General features: G+C 42.1%; 1 protein-coding gene across 8 annotated transcripts in view; it reads left to right on the forward strand.

Moving 5' to 3' along the window:
- The window catches only part of Eya1 (EYA transcriptional coactivator and phosphatase 1), a 141,120-nt gene extending 128,436 nt beyond the window's left edge, over positions 1-12,684 (forward strand). For all 8 annotated transcript variants that reach the window (XM_021657280.2, XM_021657281.2, XM_060385834.1 and 5 more), the window contains 2 exons: positions 847-947; positions 10,658-12,684. In XM_021657280.2, the coding sequence (XP_021512955.1) occupies positions 847-947; positions 10,658-10,738 (182 nt within the window). In that variant the 3' untranslated portion in view covers positions 10,739-12,684. The remainder of the gene's footprint in view (positions 1-846; positions 948-10,657) is intronic.
- The last annotated feature ends 1,289 nt before the right edge of the window (positions 12,685-13,973 follow it).

The following is a 13,973-nucleotide window of genomic DNA, read 5'->3' on the forward strand; positions in this document are numbered from 1 at the left end:
CTGTCTCCTGCTTTGGCTCTAGGAAAGTGCTTGGTTGAGCATGAGGTGGCCGGGTGAGGTAGCCACAGTCTTGCTGGAGTGCTCACACCCACGATGCCTGCAGTTTATTTTAAGAGGACATTCATGACACATCTTTAAACAAAGACATTAGGCTTTGTGTGTCTTTCTCTTAACCTGCAAGAGTTTGATTTCTTTTGCTAAACCAAATCCAACTTGGGTTGTTTTTTTATTATTATTACTCTCACTGATCTTGTATTATGCTCAGCTTGATATAACAAGTTTTTTAAGTTAAAATAGGCTGCCAGAATTGCATGTCTTTTAGTCTCAGCTTGTAGAAAAAGGAAAAGAATGTATTACTACAACACACTACACACACACACACACACACACACACACACACACACTAATGCACACACTCTCTCTCACACACATATACACACATGTTACAATTTCTTTGGAAGAAAGTATTTAAATCAAGGGTTTCTAACATTTTGGCTTTGAGACATAGTGTTGTTAAAGTTTATGCTTAAGAATTGTGCAATGGACCTAAAAAAACAACGACAACAAAAGATAAAATAGAAACCAAGTCTGTGATTTTGTGTTAGGCCCCATTGATAGCTATCCTGGCAGCCATGAATTTTCAAGAGACAGCTAACACACTGTTCCTGAATTCACAACTCTTACCCTATTGTGATGTTCTCATATCACTCACGTGGCAGAACACATTTCCCTGGGTGGGATAGAGTTGGATCAGAAGCATGAACAGTGTCTGTTTAAAGATTCCCAGCATCATCAACATGGGTTGCCTGGCTGTTACCCTTTCTCTAATGTGCTCTTACCCACTAGGAAAAGAGAGCTGTTTTGAGAGGATAATCCAAAGGTTTGGAAGGAAAGTGGTGTATGTTGTCATAGGAGATGGCGTGGAAGAAGAGCAAGGGGCAAAAAAGGTAAGCCTCCCTGGAGGGTGCCTCAGGCCTCAAAAATCGACTCCTTTTACCCATGGGAATTTCCTACCACAGACTGAAATGTGGAGAATTGTAAGCATGGGGAGGGTGCGTGCAGAACCCTAGGGACACGAGTGAGATTTTCAAGTGACGGTTGGTCAGAAAAGCAAGCTTAGCATTGCAGCCATCCTCCAGAACACAAGTGACAAATGTCCTTATACTTCACATACAGGACAGACATGGTCAGGTGGCTCACATCTTTTTACCCAATCCTGATGTAGCCTCAAATCCTTTCAAGCATCGCTTTGGAAAGATGCTCGCCAATGGTCCAAGCCAGCATGTAAGATGGATGAAATGACTCCCTGGCCCAGGGGACTTGCAGCTACTTTTTATCATAAGGAGAGCACCTGCCTCTTGCCTGGAGGGCTGGAAAGGGGGAGGGGGTGTTGAACAGGACTGTTAAAGCCTCTTGAAGATATCCCCTGTGGCCTCATTGCTGTCGTCTCAATTCCTGCATCTGCAATTCTATCATCCCCTTAGCAGAAACTAGCTCCTTTGACATCTCATTGTACATTTTTTTTTTTAGCAGGGTTTCTCTGTATAGCCCTTGCTGTCTTAGAACTTGCTCAGTAGACCAGGCCAGCCCAAACTCAGAGATCTACCTGCCTCTGTGTCCCTAAGTGCTATGATTAAAGGCATGCACCACCACCACCTGGTGTCTCGTTGGACGTTTTGAAGGACAGGACCCCACTCCTCACCTGACAACTCAGGGTCTCCACCATCTGATTACAGCTTGCCTTTCTTGTCTGTCTCCCTCTTCCACCCTGTGTCACATTCACCTAGCGACCTGCTGCCTTTGTCCATTTTCTGTTACAATGGCAAAATGCTTGAAATTGATTATAAAGAAGAGAGATTTATTGGGCTACGTTCTGGGGCTAGAACTTTGAAGAGCATGGGGTCAGCAGCTGGTGAGGAACCTCTAGTTACATCATAAGATGGCAGAGGACATCTCCTGTGGACACAGAACAAGAACTTTCTTCATCTTTGTAGAAAGTCACAAATGTCACATTTCTCCTTTTACACACACTGCCCATCTACACCGTGAGTTCAGTTTAATCCTAATTATGGCGTGCAATTCCCATCTTCCATTAATATCATCATAGAATACTGAGGACAAATTCAAACCATTAACACCTACCTTTCACCACACCCAATCCTGTCCCCCAGAATATTTTCTCTTGTTAGAATCTGGCTTGTTTCTCAAAACTCATGCCATACATCTTGTGTTTTCAGGCTTTTCTTTATAGAAGTGCTCACTTATGCTAAGAGTAGTGATAGGTGGAAATAGTTTGGAGGTCAATCCAGTCTACATTTGATTTCCACCTTTGCTGTGTGTCCATTCTGCAACTTTGAAACCTGTCTTAAGTCTGCCATTTCATTTTACCCTGTCCCTCCAATGGAGATAATCATAGCCCCTTGATTCTTGGCCTCTTTGACCAATTAGAGTCGCTAAGACATGTGGCTTTCACAAAGACAACAAATGGCAGCTGGAATCACACACATAGTTATGAATGTCTACTTTGGTAACTGAGTGTGATCTTGGGGCAGAGATCTTTTGTTCAAGACACCATCTTCAACTTTCTTGTACGTCTCTCGATCTTGATGCAGTTGTACTCCATGTTTGTTCAAGAACATCCTATCATGAGATGATTAAAGTCGCACCTCTCCCCAAAACTCATTCACAGGAGTCTATCTTAGCCACCATGATGCACACAGTGATTCAGTTCTGCTGCCTTTTCCCAGTCAGCCTTAGAAATGACCCACAAAATTCCAACTGTTAGATGTGACATTGACTATAGGATGTGGCATGTAGCAGCCTTTTCATAAGTCTCTCAAGATGGCTTCCTTCATGTCTGGTGCAGGCACTGGCCCTACATCTGTCCCTGACACAAGATGCCACTGATGTGCCTGGTGCTGACTGAAACCTCCACACACTTGGCCTTCTAGTGCTTGCTAGGAGCAGCATGTAAACACTGTTGACCTTCCTGTATCCCCAGTGACTAGCTGTGACAGTTGTTGGGTACATTTTTCAGCACAAAGTAAATTAGAATTCTTCATACTTAATCCTGGAGGCTGAAGAAGAATGGTTGGTAGGAAATTCAAAGTCAAAGTCAAGTTGTCTTCCTTGGAAAGCTTCTAGAATTCCCAGGCCAGCCCTACACAGAACCTCCTGGTAGCCATAAGGCCAGGGAGAGAGTTGTACTTCTGTGCAATGTGGCTCAGAGTTTTTCACCCTGCCATGGTCTGAGCCAGCTTTCCAACTTCCCCATTACCTGGCTCTTCCAAACTTTGATTTCTGGAGAAAGTTACCAGCCTGTATCCTTCTAGTTTATGTTTTAAGTAAGATACAAAATTACAAGTAAAAGCCCAATGCAGGTGGGTCCGTTCTTTGGTCTTCTGAGATGTTTTTGAGATGGGTAGCACATTGTGGAAAACAGAAACTCCTGATCCAATGCTACGGTTCAAAAATGTAATAAGGCTTTATTTTTATGTCTTGGAAGGGCAAATAAATTTATCTCCATTTTTTTGGACTTTTTTTAATATAGAAAAGAAATTAAGTCCCCACCATCAATTAACATTCTCTTTGAATTTTTACTTGTGAATCCTCTTACCTTTACTTTGATTTCTGTGGGTAAATATATGTGGTAAGAGGGGGAAAAAAAGGGAAGCTCCTTGGGCCTTGTGACTTGCTTGTGTGTTTAAAAGTGTCAATTTTCAGAAGGTTGGATTCTAAAACCTTGCAAAATATAGAGACACTATCAGTCTAATCACCAAAAATGACGGACTAAACAGGCTTTTAAAGAAAATGTTTGAGCTAGCCTTTAAGTGAAACTAATATTTAAATAGTAAGTCTTTACCTATGAAGAAAAAAAGAGGGACCTGAGAATTGGAGACATGGAATGAGTATCTTCAGAGCTGAGTTATGCCCAGAAGGAGAGAATATTTAATATTTAACTTACCGGGGAAATAGAAGAGTAGAAGGCCACAGTCTCACTTGGTAAGATAAATACACAGACAAGGTCAGAGGAAAGCCATGAATAAAGATGGCTACGCAGATTGTTGGAAGACCAGTGCTCAAGAGAGGAAATGCCCGTCACCTCAGACACTCCCTCCAATCTCTCATTAAAGCTTCACAATGAGGCTTTAAAGAGGTTCCTCTCTGACATACTTGTCAGAATAGAAAATGAAGGCTCAGCTGGGCTGGGTGACTATATTCCCAGTGCTCGGGTCTAGGGCAAGAGGATGGAAGGCCAACCCAGACTACAGAGTATGAGCAGCACTCTTTCAAACTTTAAACTCGAGCATCGCAAGTATGCTACTATTTCATTCTTAAAATGCTATATGGTTTGTCCAATGCTGGATAAGTTCGTTTCTTTGGTGGGTCACGGAGATAGAACATAAGTGTCTCCTTTCCCCTAGTTCTTCACAGTAATTGTGTTTTCACTCATAATCCAGGCAGATGCCTGCAGACAGAACATAGCTCTGCCCTGATAATCCTCTCCCTACTTACCAGGCAAATCATCCCTCTGATAAATTAGTTTCCCAGTAGTTGAAATTACTAAATGGACTTGAGTGAGCACCCCTCCCCCATGAAGGTCTGCACATCAAGATCACGACAGGTCACATTTCTTCAAAACCAGTTTTAACTGCTTAGCTGGATTCTTTCTCGGTTTTCCATGTTCTTTCAAAAGTCCTACAGCATCCGCTCTTCTTCCTCGTAGAGAGGTCTTTCATCTGCCTGAATCACATTCTTCGGTTAGAAAGAGGAGCTGTTTAAAGCCAGATACCAGTAAGCAACCCTCTAGTTGGTTGTGTCCTTAAAAGTCACTTGCTGACTCCTCTGTCTTCCTGACTCTCATTGCCAGTACAGTCAGGCTTTCCTAAGTAATTCAGTCTAACTCTATAATTCATATCATAAAAGTACTTCCTTAAAAATGGTAAGCGCCTATTATTCTGTATACTGACCAAGATTTGATTTAAAAATTGTCCCTTTTAAATGGGCACTCCGAAACCTGCTGAAATCAAAAATTAAGCTGAGTCCCAGGCCAGTAATGCCTCATTTTAAACTCCAGAGAAAGCCTTTTTGGTTGGAAAAAAGAAAACATTTGTAACACAATTTAATTCTTTGCTTTTTCTTTAAGGGGAACACGGAGATTAAAAACTAAGTAAAGATTAGTTTATTGCTGCAAAGGTGTTTGTTTATACTTAATGATTAGGTATTACCTACTAGTCTCGGCTTTCTCGGCCTAAAGTAGTGGTTCTCAACCTGTGGGCCGCGATCCTCTGTTTACCAGTGCCACTTAAGACCATAAAAAAAACAACAGATATTTATATTATAATTCATAACAGTAGCACATTTACAGTTATGAAATAGTGATGAAAATAATTTTATGGTTCAGTCTCACAACTATATTAAGGGGTTACAGCCTTAGGAAGATTAAGAACCACTGGTCTGAAAGGAAGTAGAGACACAAGTGCTACATGGGTAATGCTGGGCAGTCAGCTTGGCCATTAGAATAAGTAATGTTTTGAGCTCTTATTTACAACCGCAGACCTGTTTAAACCTCTGTACGCAAACTGCCTGGAAATCACGTGTGCACAAGCACAGATAGGTTTTATGTTTTTGAAACACAGATGGTAACTCAGACTCTCTCTGCATTTCCTTTCCCGCTGAGCCATCTGTCTTGGCAGCTATCTGTACCAGCATCAATAATCCTTTAAGTGACCGCACCAGCACGCTACTGTGTGAATGTGCTAGGATTTTAACAGCCCTTTGGGGCTGAGCGGTTAGGGGGTTCTAGCGTTCAGTGCTACAAGTAGATCCTCAATGAGCATTCTTTGAGTACATTCCTGAACGTGCAGTATTTGCACCAGAGAGGAGATGCTCTTAGATTATAGGAGTTTTTTTTTTTTTTTATATTAATGCTTTTTTAAAAAAATTGTGAAAACATTAGTTTCCACGAGAAGAGCCATGCACATAGCTTTTTATATATATATGATGGATGTCATATGTAACCAGAAAGGAAAAAAGCAGACTTTCAAAGGAAAGGAGATTCGCAGAGTTGTGCCTGTAGGCAAGAAGAAAAGGAATGACATATCATTGTGTTCCCGTTGGGAGTCTAAAGACTCCCAAGACTGTGCTCCTCTGGGCTCTGTTGCCCACTTTAGCGTTCCCTTGTTACTGCCTCCATTTCTATCATCCACAGCCCGCCCATCTCAGTATCTGACCTCACCAGATGAAGCCAGGGGTCCCCAGCCTCCACCACCAGTGCATGTCTCCCCGTGTCCTGCATACGAACCACCTCACAGCTTTCTCTGTGACCAGCTGGTCACACCTGCAAACCTCCCTTTCTCTGCCCCTCCGCCCTGAATAGTTTTAACTGCCTTAGTCCCTGTGTTTTCAGGCATTCAGCAAGTTTTAGCCTCCCTTCCCTTTCATTCACCAGATAAAAATCTAAACTCCTAAGTTAATTCTCAGGGCTGAAAAGCCTCCTTCCTTATTAGCAAACAGACCATTCCAGCCTGATGACATTCCAGGCTAATTACAGAAGATGCTTCCTGCATCCCTTATCTCACCACAATTGTGTGTCTTCTGACCGGGAACCCCATTCCTTCCCACTGACCTTTCTAACTTTGTTTATTCTTCTAACTTGTGTAACTTGTGTAACTTGTGTAAACCTGGCTTGCAGCTGAGCCACTCTCTCCCCCTGTCTTTGCATTCATCCTCCTGGTTCTTACCCTCACACTGCCTGAGGTTGAAATGAGATGTTTCGGCAGATATGCCTCGTCTGCCCAGTGGTCCTGAGCCATGGGGGTATGGTCTTATGTTATGAGTTAATTCTTGTTGCAGCTGTGGTGTTCGATAGGTAATAGCCTTTATTTTTAACCATAAATGAAGAAGCAACATGGAGTCACTTGTGCCAGCTAATCAATTTACCAATATGCTGGAGCTTTGGGAAGGGGCCATAAAGGAACCTCATTTGGCCACTGGAAGAAGAGTTGAGTCCAGGCTTCTTCAAAGCCATGTGCTTCTCTTTTGCTCTTTGGCATCCCTTCTTCCCAGTTTTATGTGAGAAATATTTTAGTGGCCAAGAGGAATATGTGCCCCCACACCCCCACACACACTTTATTGCACCCGGTTGTCCCCACTAGTGCCAAGTAAAACCTGCGCACTGTTACTTACTTGGGATTGTGTAATACTGATCTGATGCTCTCTTAACAAGAATCACTGGCCTTCTCTGCTAGACTCAGTCCTCAGTTCACCAGCCACTTGACTGTTGACACTGCTTGGAGTCCACCAGGTTCTGTAAGGATCAATTGCTCACCGTAGCAGGCATCACGCTCAACCTTTCATGTGAGCAGATGGTGCCAAGGCTGGAGCTGCTGCTCCCAGGGCAACAGTCTCTAGGATCTGTCAGCTCTCATCTAAAACCTTTGGCATGTTTCTTCCAAGGAACAACTTCCTTGGAAGTTGCTCCTGAGATGAGCTATCTATCTCATACCATGGGTGTAGTCATCATTTGAACTCATTTCTGTATGCAGCTTGGCTGGACTTTACTAATACTCTCCAAAGGAGCAGTGACGTTGCTGGTATCTCCATTCTAGTTCTAGTAAGCAATATAACTCAGGATTCTGTGAATAACTTTCTCTCTCTAGACTTTTGGGTTTAAAATTAAATAGCCTAAGTGTGGTCTACGCTGGCATCCGTTAATACACCTGTATGGATGAGACCCCGTTTTCAGAACTGCTTTCACAACCTGTGAAACAAAATGTCTATTTTACCCCTTAACCACGTATGGATGGAACCAATGGCTCTTTGTTCCCCTTGGTTACCTTTGCAACGTCTGTCACTCATTTCATTCTCCACTCCACAGTAGCTTCCGAACTTGAACTGATAGAGGCTGTATATAAAGGGGACTTACCTGACAGAAACACACTTGTCTCCAGAGCACTCTAGCGTCTATAAGTAGTTTATGTGTTTGAGAAGGTGGATGTCCTAATGCTTCAGCTGATCTAAAGAGCCTTCATCACACTACTATCATCCTGAAGTACCTACACTTAGTGAGGGGATTAGAGATAAGCAGCAGCTTTTGAGAATGGATCACTGACAAATAATGTAAAGAAGGGTCTGGAGAGATGACTCAGCAGTTAAGAATACTTGCTGCTCTTGCAGAGGACCCAAGTTTGATTCCCAGCATCCATGTGAAGTGGCTCACCTGTAATTACAGGTCCAGAGGGTCCAGCGCTGCCTTCTGGCCTCTAAGGGCACCTGCACTTATCTGCAGACACCCAAACATATGCACACACATAATTTAAAATAATGAAGTATGAAAATACAAGCTAATTACAAAAACAAAGTTTATAAAAGTAGACACTAAGCAGGCAGTTAAATAAACAGCAGATTGAAAATAACAAATGGTTTTCTGTAAAAAATGATGTTTCTAGAATGAATTAAAAATCTGATAGTAAAGTGAGCGTGCTAAGTGGTATAAACCGAATATGTGCATAATTTTATATATACATATATCAAAATATACAAATGCTTGCAAGGGTAATTTTGGAGGTAGGGGAAGAAGCTATTTGTATTTATTTACATAGTTCTATGGTTTTCAAGTGTTTTGCAATGTGCAGGAACTTGTTCTAAGAAAAAGGAAGAATGCTTTCTGTATGTAGTTGATCGATTTGCCAACGTCCCTGAAGGAGTGAGTCAGACTTTTCAGTGTCCTATTGCACAGTGGGCAATAGGATTAGGAGTCACTCACCTGTGCTGTGCTGCCTTTTGTGAAGCTACACAGAAAGGCCACAAGGGTCAGGCAGGGGAGCGCTGTGGCACCTAGGTCTCCAACAGCCCAGACCGGGTAGGGCTCTGTTTCCTCACCAGCTATTATTTAGATCTCTCTCCTCTCTTCCTTCTGTAGTTGACAGTGATACTTAACACTGAGTCACCTTACACACAGCCTGACAGAACAGCCAGTACTTAACTTACTATCATCAATAAAGTGCCTTAGAGTTTATGAGGCCATGTGCTATCTGGCTTTGCAGCCAGCCATAACTTTCTCACACATATAGTCAGTGTCTGTGAGGTTCTCCTTTATCTGTGCTCAAGCTACAGACCCAACTGGGTATCCTTCCAACTCTTCACCTTTCACACTCAGTTCAACCATCACTCTGTTCTTTGAGGTAGTTCCCTATGCATGATAATTGTGCCCCACCCCTGTAACCCTTATTAGAACACTGATGAAATCCTGGGTTCAGGAATGAGAGGATGAGCCAACACCAACTGTGTCTGACTCTTTCATCCCTTGGGCCCAGAAACACAAAAGATAATCTTTGCTAAGTAAGTAAACGAGCCATGGTAAAAACTGCAATCCAATAGTGCCAAAGGAGCTCTCCTTCTATATGTCTGCAGACATTTTAGGCATTTGTTTCTGGACTACTCTGCTACCAACAAGTAACAGGGATATATAGATCCCTGTCATAGTATTGAGTCTACAATGTTCAATCTCAGAGAATGCAATAAAAGGTTTTAGCAGATAATTTGAGCATATTAACAATATCAACATTGTTGCTAAGGATGTTAAATGATATATGCCATTATATAACAACTTTAAAAGCTCTCTCAGACTAGAAGCTCCCATTATTACCTACAAGTCTTTGAAATCTAGTTTCCGTGACCAATTTTCCTCTTCTCATGGACTTCCCTCAAATTCTTTCCTCAGAACTGTAGTTGCAAATGACACTTCTGCCTCTAGATTATTGTGTGAGAGAAAAACCTGTTTTCCTGCAAAGAAAACAGAAGTTTGTTCTCAGAGGACGATTTTGCTGCTGCTTAAATATTCTTTCAAATGCTTCTGAGCAGAGGTCTGTCCCAGCCGCCGGGGAAAGAGGTAGCCTGTTTCCAGGACACTGGTCTGATCAGGTGTCCCGGACAATCCTGGCTAAACTTGCTTTGTTGCTGTTTAAACAACGGCAGACACACACACAGCAATCTTAGATGCTCACTTACAGTGTCTCCCACATGGAACAGTCACGCAGGAGAAAAGTCGCTTCATCTGTGAGCAAGATTATGTTTAGAAAAATATATATATATGTATATACACACACTACCACCTAAGAAAAACTTCTCCACCCATAAAAATAAGCTTCGTAAACTGTCAGCATTGGCAATCCACAAATGACACAAAGCAAAAGCACTGCTTTCAACTGATAGACTAGGATCACAAGGAAGGAGAGGAGGACCTCCCCTATCAGTGGACTTGGGAAGGGGCATTGGTAGAGAAGGGGGAGGAAAGGTGGGATCTGAAGGGGAGGAGGGAAGGGCTTATGGGAGGATACAAAGTGAATAAAGTGTAATTAATAAAAATGTTTTTAAAAAGCACTGCTTTCTTTTCAGTGACTTTTATTTAAAGTTTGGAATTGTCATTTGAGGCTCGGTGGAGTTGTAATTGGGAGAAATGGATTCTACACTCGCACCATTGTTTTTGGGGTGGCGGGGGTATGTTTGGATTTGTGTTTTAAGTAGATGTGATGTGAAGCTGGCAACTTCTATAGTCCTGGAATGGAGGCGAGCACAGCAGTGCCTCTCTGAAGGATATGGGAGGGTTTATACTGGTCAGGGCTCCATCCTTACCATATGCCTGCCCTCTCTGCAGCATGCTATGCCCTTCTGGAGAGTCTCCAGTCACTCAGACCTCATGGCGCTGCATCATGCCTTGGAACTAGAGTACCTGTAACAGCCTCGTGCCAATCTGACACTGCACAGCTGCCCTATGGCCAGAGACAACCCAGCAGGCTTCAGCCTGTGTCACTGCTGGACTCCAGAATGTACCAATTTCAATATGTGGATACATGGCTGCTGCAGTCTTGACTGCTCCCCTCTGGGAAAATGGAGGGCCGCGTGTGTTTCCTCAGAACAGCTGTCGACTCCGGTACTGTGAATGCAGTGAAAAGAAGCCATGAGAATGTCCTAGTATAGTGTCATGTGTCTTGGCTACATTAACTACATGGTTCAAACCTGTGAAGAAAAGACCTACAGACACTTTGGTTTCAGCAAATGTGACATAAACAGCATGGGCAACCCAGCAAACTTGATTCCACAAAAAAAAAAAAAAAAAAAAAAAAAAAGACTGAAATGTGTCTCCTGGACAAGCGTGAGGGTGTTTTCTCGAAGGTTTACTTTTCGCTGTCTCCTACCCAGGGCAATCTATACATCACTACTTATTTATGAAAAGACATTAAAAAAACAGATTTGCTGAGGTAATAATTCACATACCATACAACTCACCAAGACAGACTTCTTGGCCTCAAATCGTTTGAAGGAACTATAAGAAATAAACATAAGAAATAATCAACTAAAGGCCTTGGCCTGACCATAGGCAAGTACTTTGAATTGTAGCACATTGCAAAGTAGTTGAAAGTATGTCTAATTTAAACATGTAAAATGTACATCCTTGAGACAATCGTGTACAGAAAGAATTTTTTGGTGTAAATTTGTAATAATGGATGATTCTTTTACATTCTGTTTAGGGAAATGCTATTATGAGGTAGAAATGCCTTCCTAGGAAGCTCAGGCACGAACTCCTGCAGTGCCTTATCTAAGTATTGGGTATAAATATTGTAGATAATGGATCTTTTTGATAATGTCATCGAAGACCAAAAGCATGAATGTCAAGTGTCAACAAGGATTTTACTTTCTCAGTCTTTTATCCCATCAGTTTTTCTAATTCTTTTTGGGTGTGTGGATGTGTGTTGGTTAGAAGGGCCTTGCTAAAAATAATAGCAGTTTCACAACTGAAAAACTTTACAAGTCTTCCTAGCCTCCTCCTGACTTTCTCGTTTCTACAATAATGTATTATATGTAACTACTTGGAAAAGAATGATTATTCAAATGCTTCATCCCACAGAAAGAATAGAGATGATAGATATATTTTATTAATAAAATTAACTGGAGCCTAGCAGAGTTTCCATGTGCTCAGAATGATTATTGTGTCTGGGTTTCTTGTTTATGTCAACAAGGACTTTGCCACATACCTGGGTTGGCATCACTTCTCATCACTTCTTCCACTATTAGTCTTTCCCTCCTCATCCAGAGAAGGTTCATTTCCCACAGTGGGTATGTCTGACCATCATCAGAAACATCGACGTTGCTTTCTACTTATGACAGGACAAACATAAACCAGGAGTGGGGGAGGGGGAAACACAAATGAGGTTTCTCGTGTTATAAGAAAGATTTTTCCAAAATGATGCATTTGTATAGTCAGGTGTCTTTCTCAGCTTGGGTTTTGTATGCCAAGATATTGCCCTTTGGATCAATTTTATTTAATATTATTAATAAGTTATTAATAATATTATTTAATATTGGGGCACCAGGTTTGACCCAGAGTGGCAGAAAAACCACTCTACCCTTCGCTTTTCTAAAAGTCCATGTTGCTGCTAAAATTAGTCATTGTGAACTCTCCAAATGGTTAAAATGAATAATGAAATTTGTTTCCCGTCTTACCTGACGTAGACAGAAATGGACAGTTTTTAAACCTCTTCATTTGATGATTTTGTACTCCACAGACTAAAAAGCCTTGAGCTTGGCCTTACTGTAAAAAGGCGTGTTGTGTCCACCACAATTGTGTACAGGTTTCTTTCTTCATTATTTTTTGTGTTTAAATTAATAAACTTGATTTGTGCAGTACTGTATGCTCCGTGAATGTCAGTATTATTTCTTGTTTTGGTTGTGTGGAGGAGCTGAATCTTGTTTGCATTAGAACCCTGCAGCCAAAGGAAGTCATTCGGACAACCCGGTGATGGCTTTATCAGTCCTTTAGGAGCTGAACTGGAAGGCAACAGCTGTTTCTTTGATCATCATAGGACTGGAGAATGGAAAAGCTCTTTATTTCCCAGACTGCATCAACTGGATCCTTACCTAAATTTATCTATGATAGAATAGAAGTAGGCATAAATTATCTTGGATTGCAGAGCATAGATCTATCCACGTAAATACCCAAGAGACAGCAATATGAGGCAGTTTCATCAAAAAAGAACGTTCACAACGTACAACTCTGTGATTTGCCAGATTAATCACTGACAGGGGACTATAAAACCATACAGCTCAGTTTCTCTTGAGACCCAAATCCGAGAGACACAGTGTTCAGACACACGAATACATGACAACCAGACACACAGTTGTCTGACCAGCCTTGCGGTGTGGATTTTTCACAGACACTCCACCATTTCACTTGAGTGACTAGCTGTCTCCTCTGAAAGTGATGAGAGCTGAGGGGGAAATCTCTGAAGATGTAGAGGTGGGAAATGATGAGATTATCAGGTCTCAGGTGAAGAAAGTATGAAAAACAAATGAAGTAGGAGTTGTGCTCTCAGAAGATGAAATCTCCGTCACTTCTAACATGGAACCCCCAGTCTAACCATTTTAAGGACTCTCCTCTGACCAGTAGCTGAAGCTTGGATTTCTAGTATTCTATAGCCTCTAAATACAGCCTGTGCTTGCCCCTCAGAGTTACCTCTCATTGCTGTAATGAATGAGACTTCAGTACCCCTGCTCAGTACATAGACCAGGAATCCCATTTCATGTTTGCTCAGAACACTGTAGCACTCTAGCCTCGGTCCAGCCACACCACAGCCAGCTGCTGCCCCTTATCCTTGGCAAAGCTCTTTGCCCTAATGTCACAAAGTTCTGGCTCCTTCTCTTGAATGGCTTTCCCCACCTACCTCTGCCGGTAGGGGCAGTCCACATTCCATCCCATAGACTTGCCATCCTCATGCGGCACTTCCCTACCTAGGTACCATGGGGTGAGATGAGCTTAAGCCAATAACTGAACTCCGCATAAAGTTCGTAGAAACAGAGTGGACGGATTACTGAGGGGCTGAATATGATACACTCTGATTTAAAAGGCTCCTTATGGAAACCAAGTTTATAGATATCATTCTAAGTGAAAGAGGAGTCTCTCAAGGGCAGACACG

Source organism: Meriones unguiculatus, chromosome 6 (genome assembly GCF_030254825.1).
Source record: "Meriones unguiculatus strain TT.TT164.6M chromosome 6, Bangor_MerUng_6.1, whole genome shotgun sequence".
NCBI lineage: Eukaryota > Metazoa > Chordata > Mammalia > Rodentia > Muridae > Meriones > Meriones unguiculatus.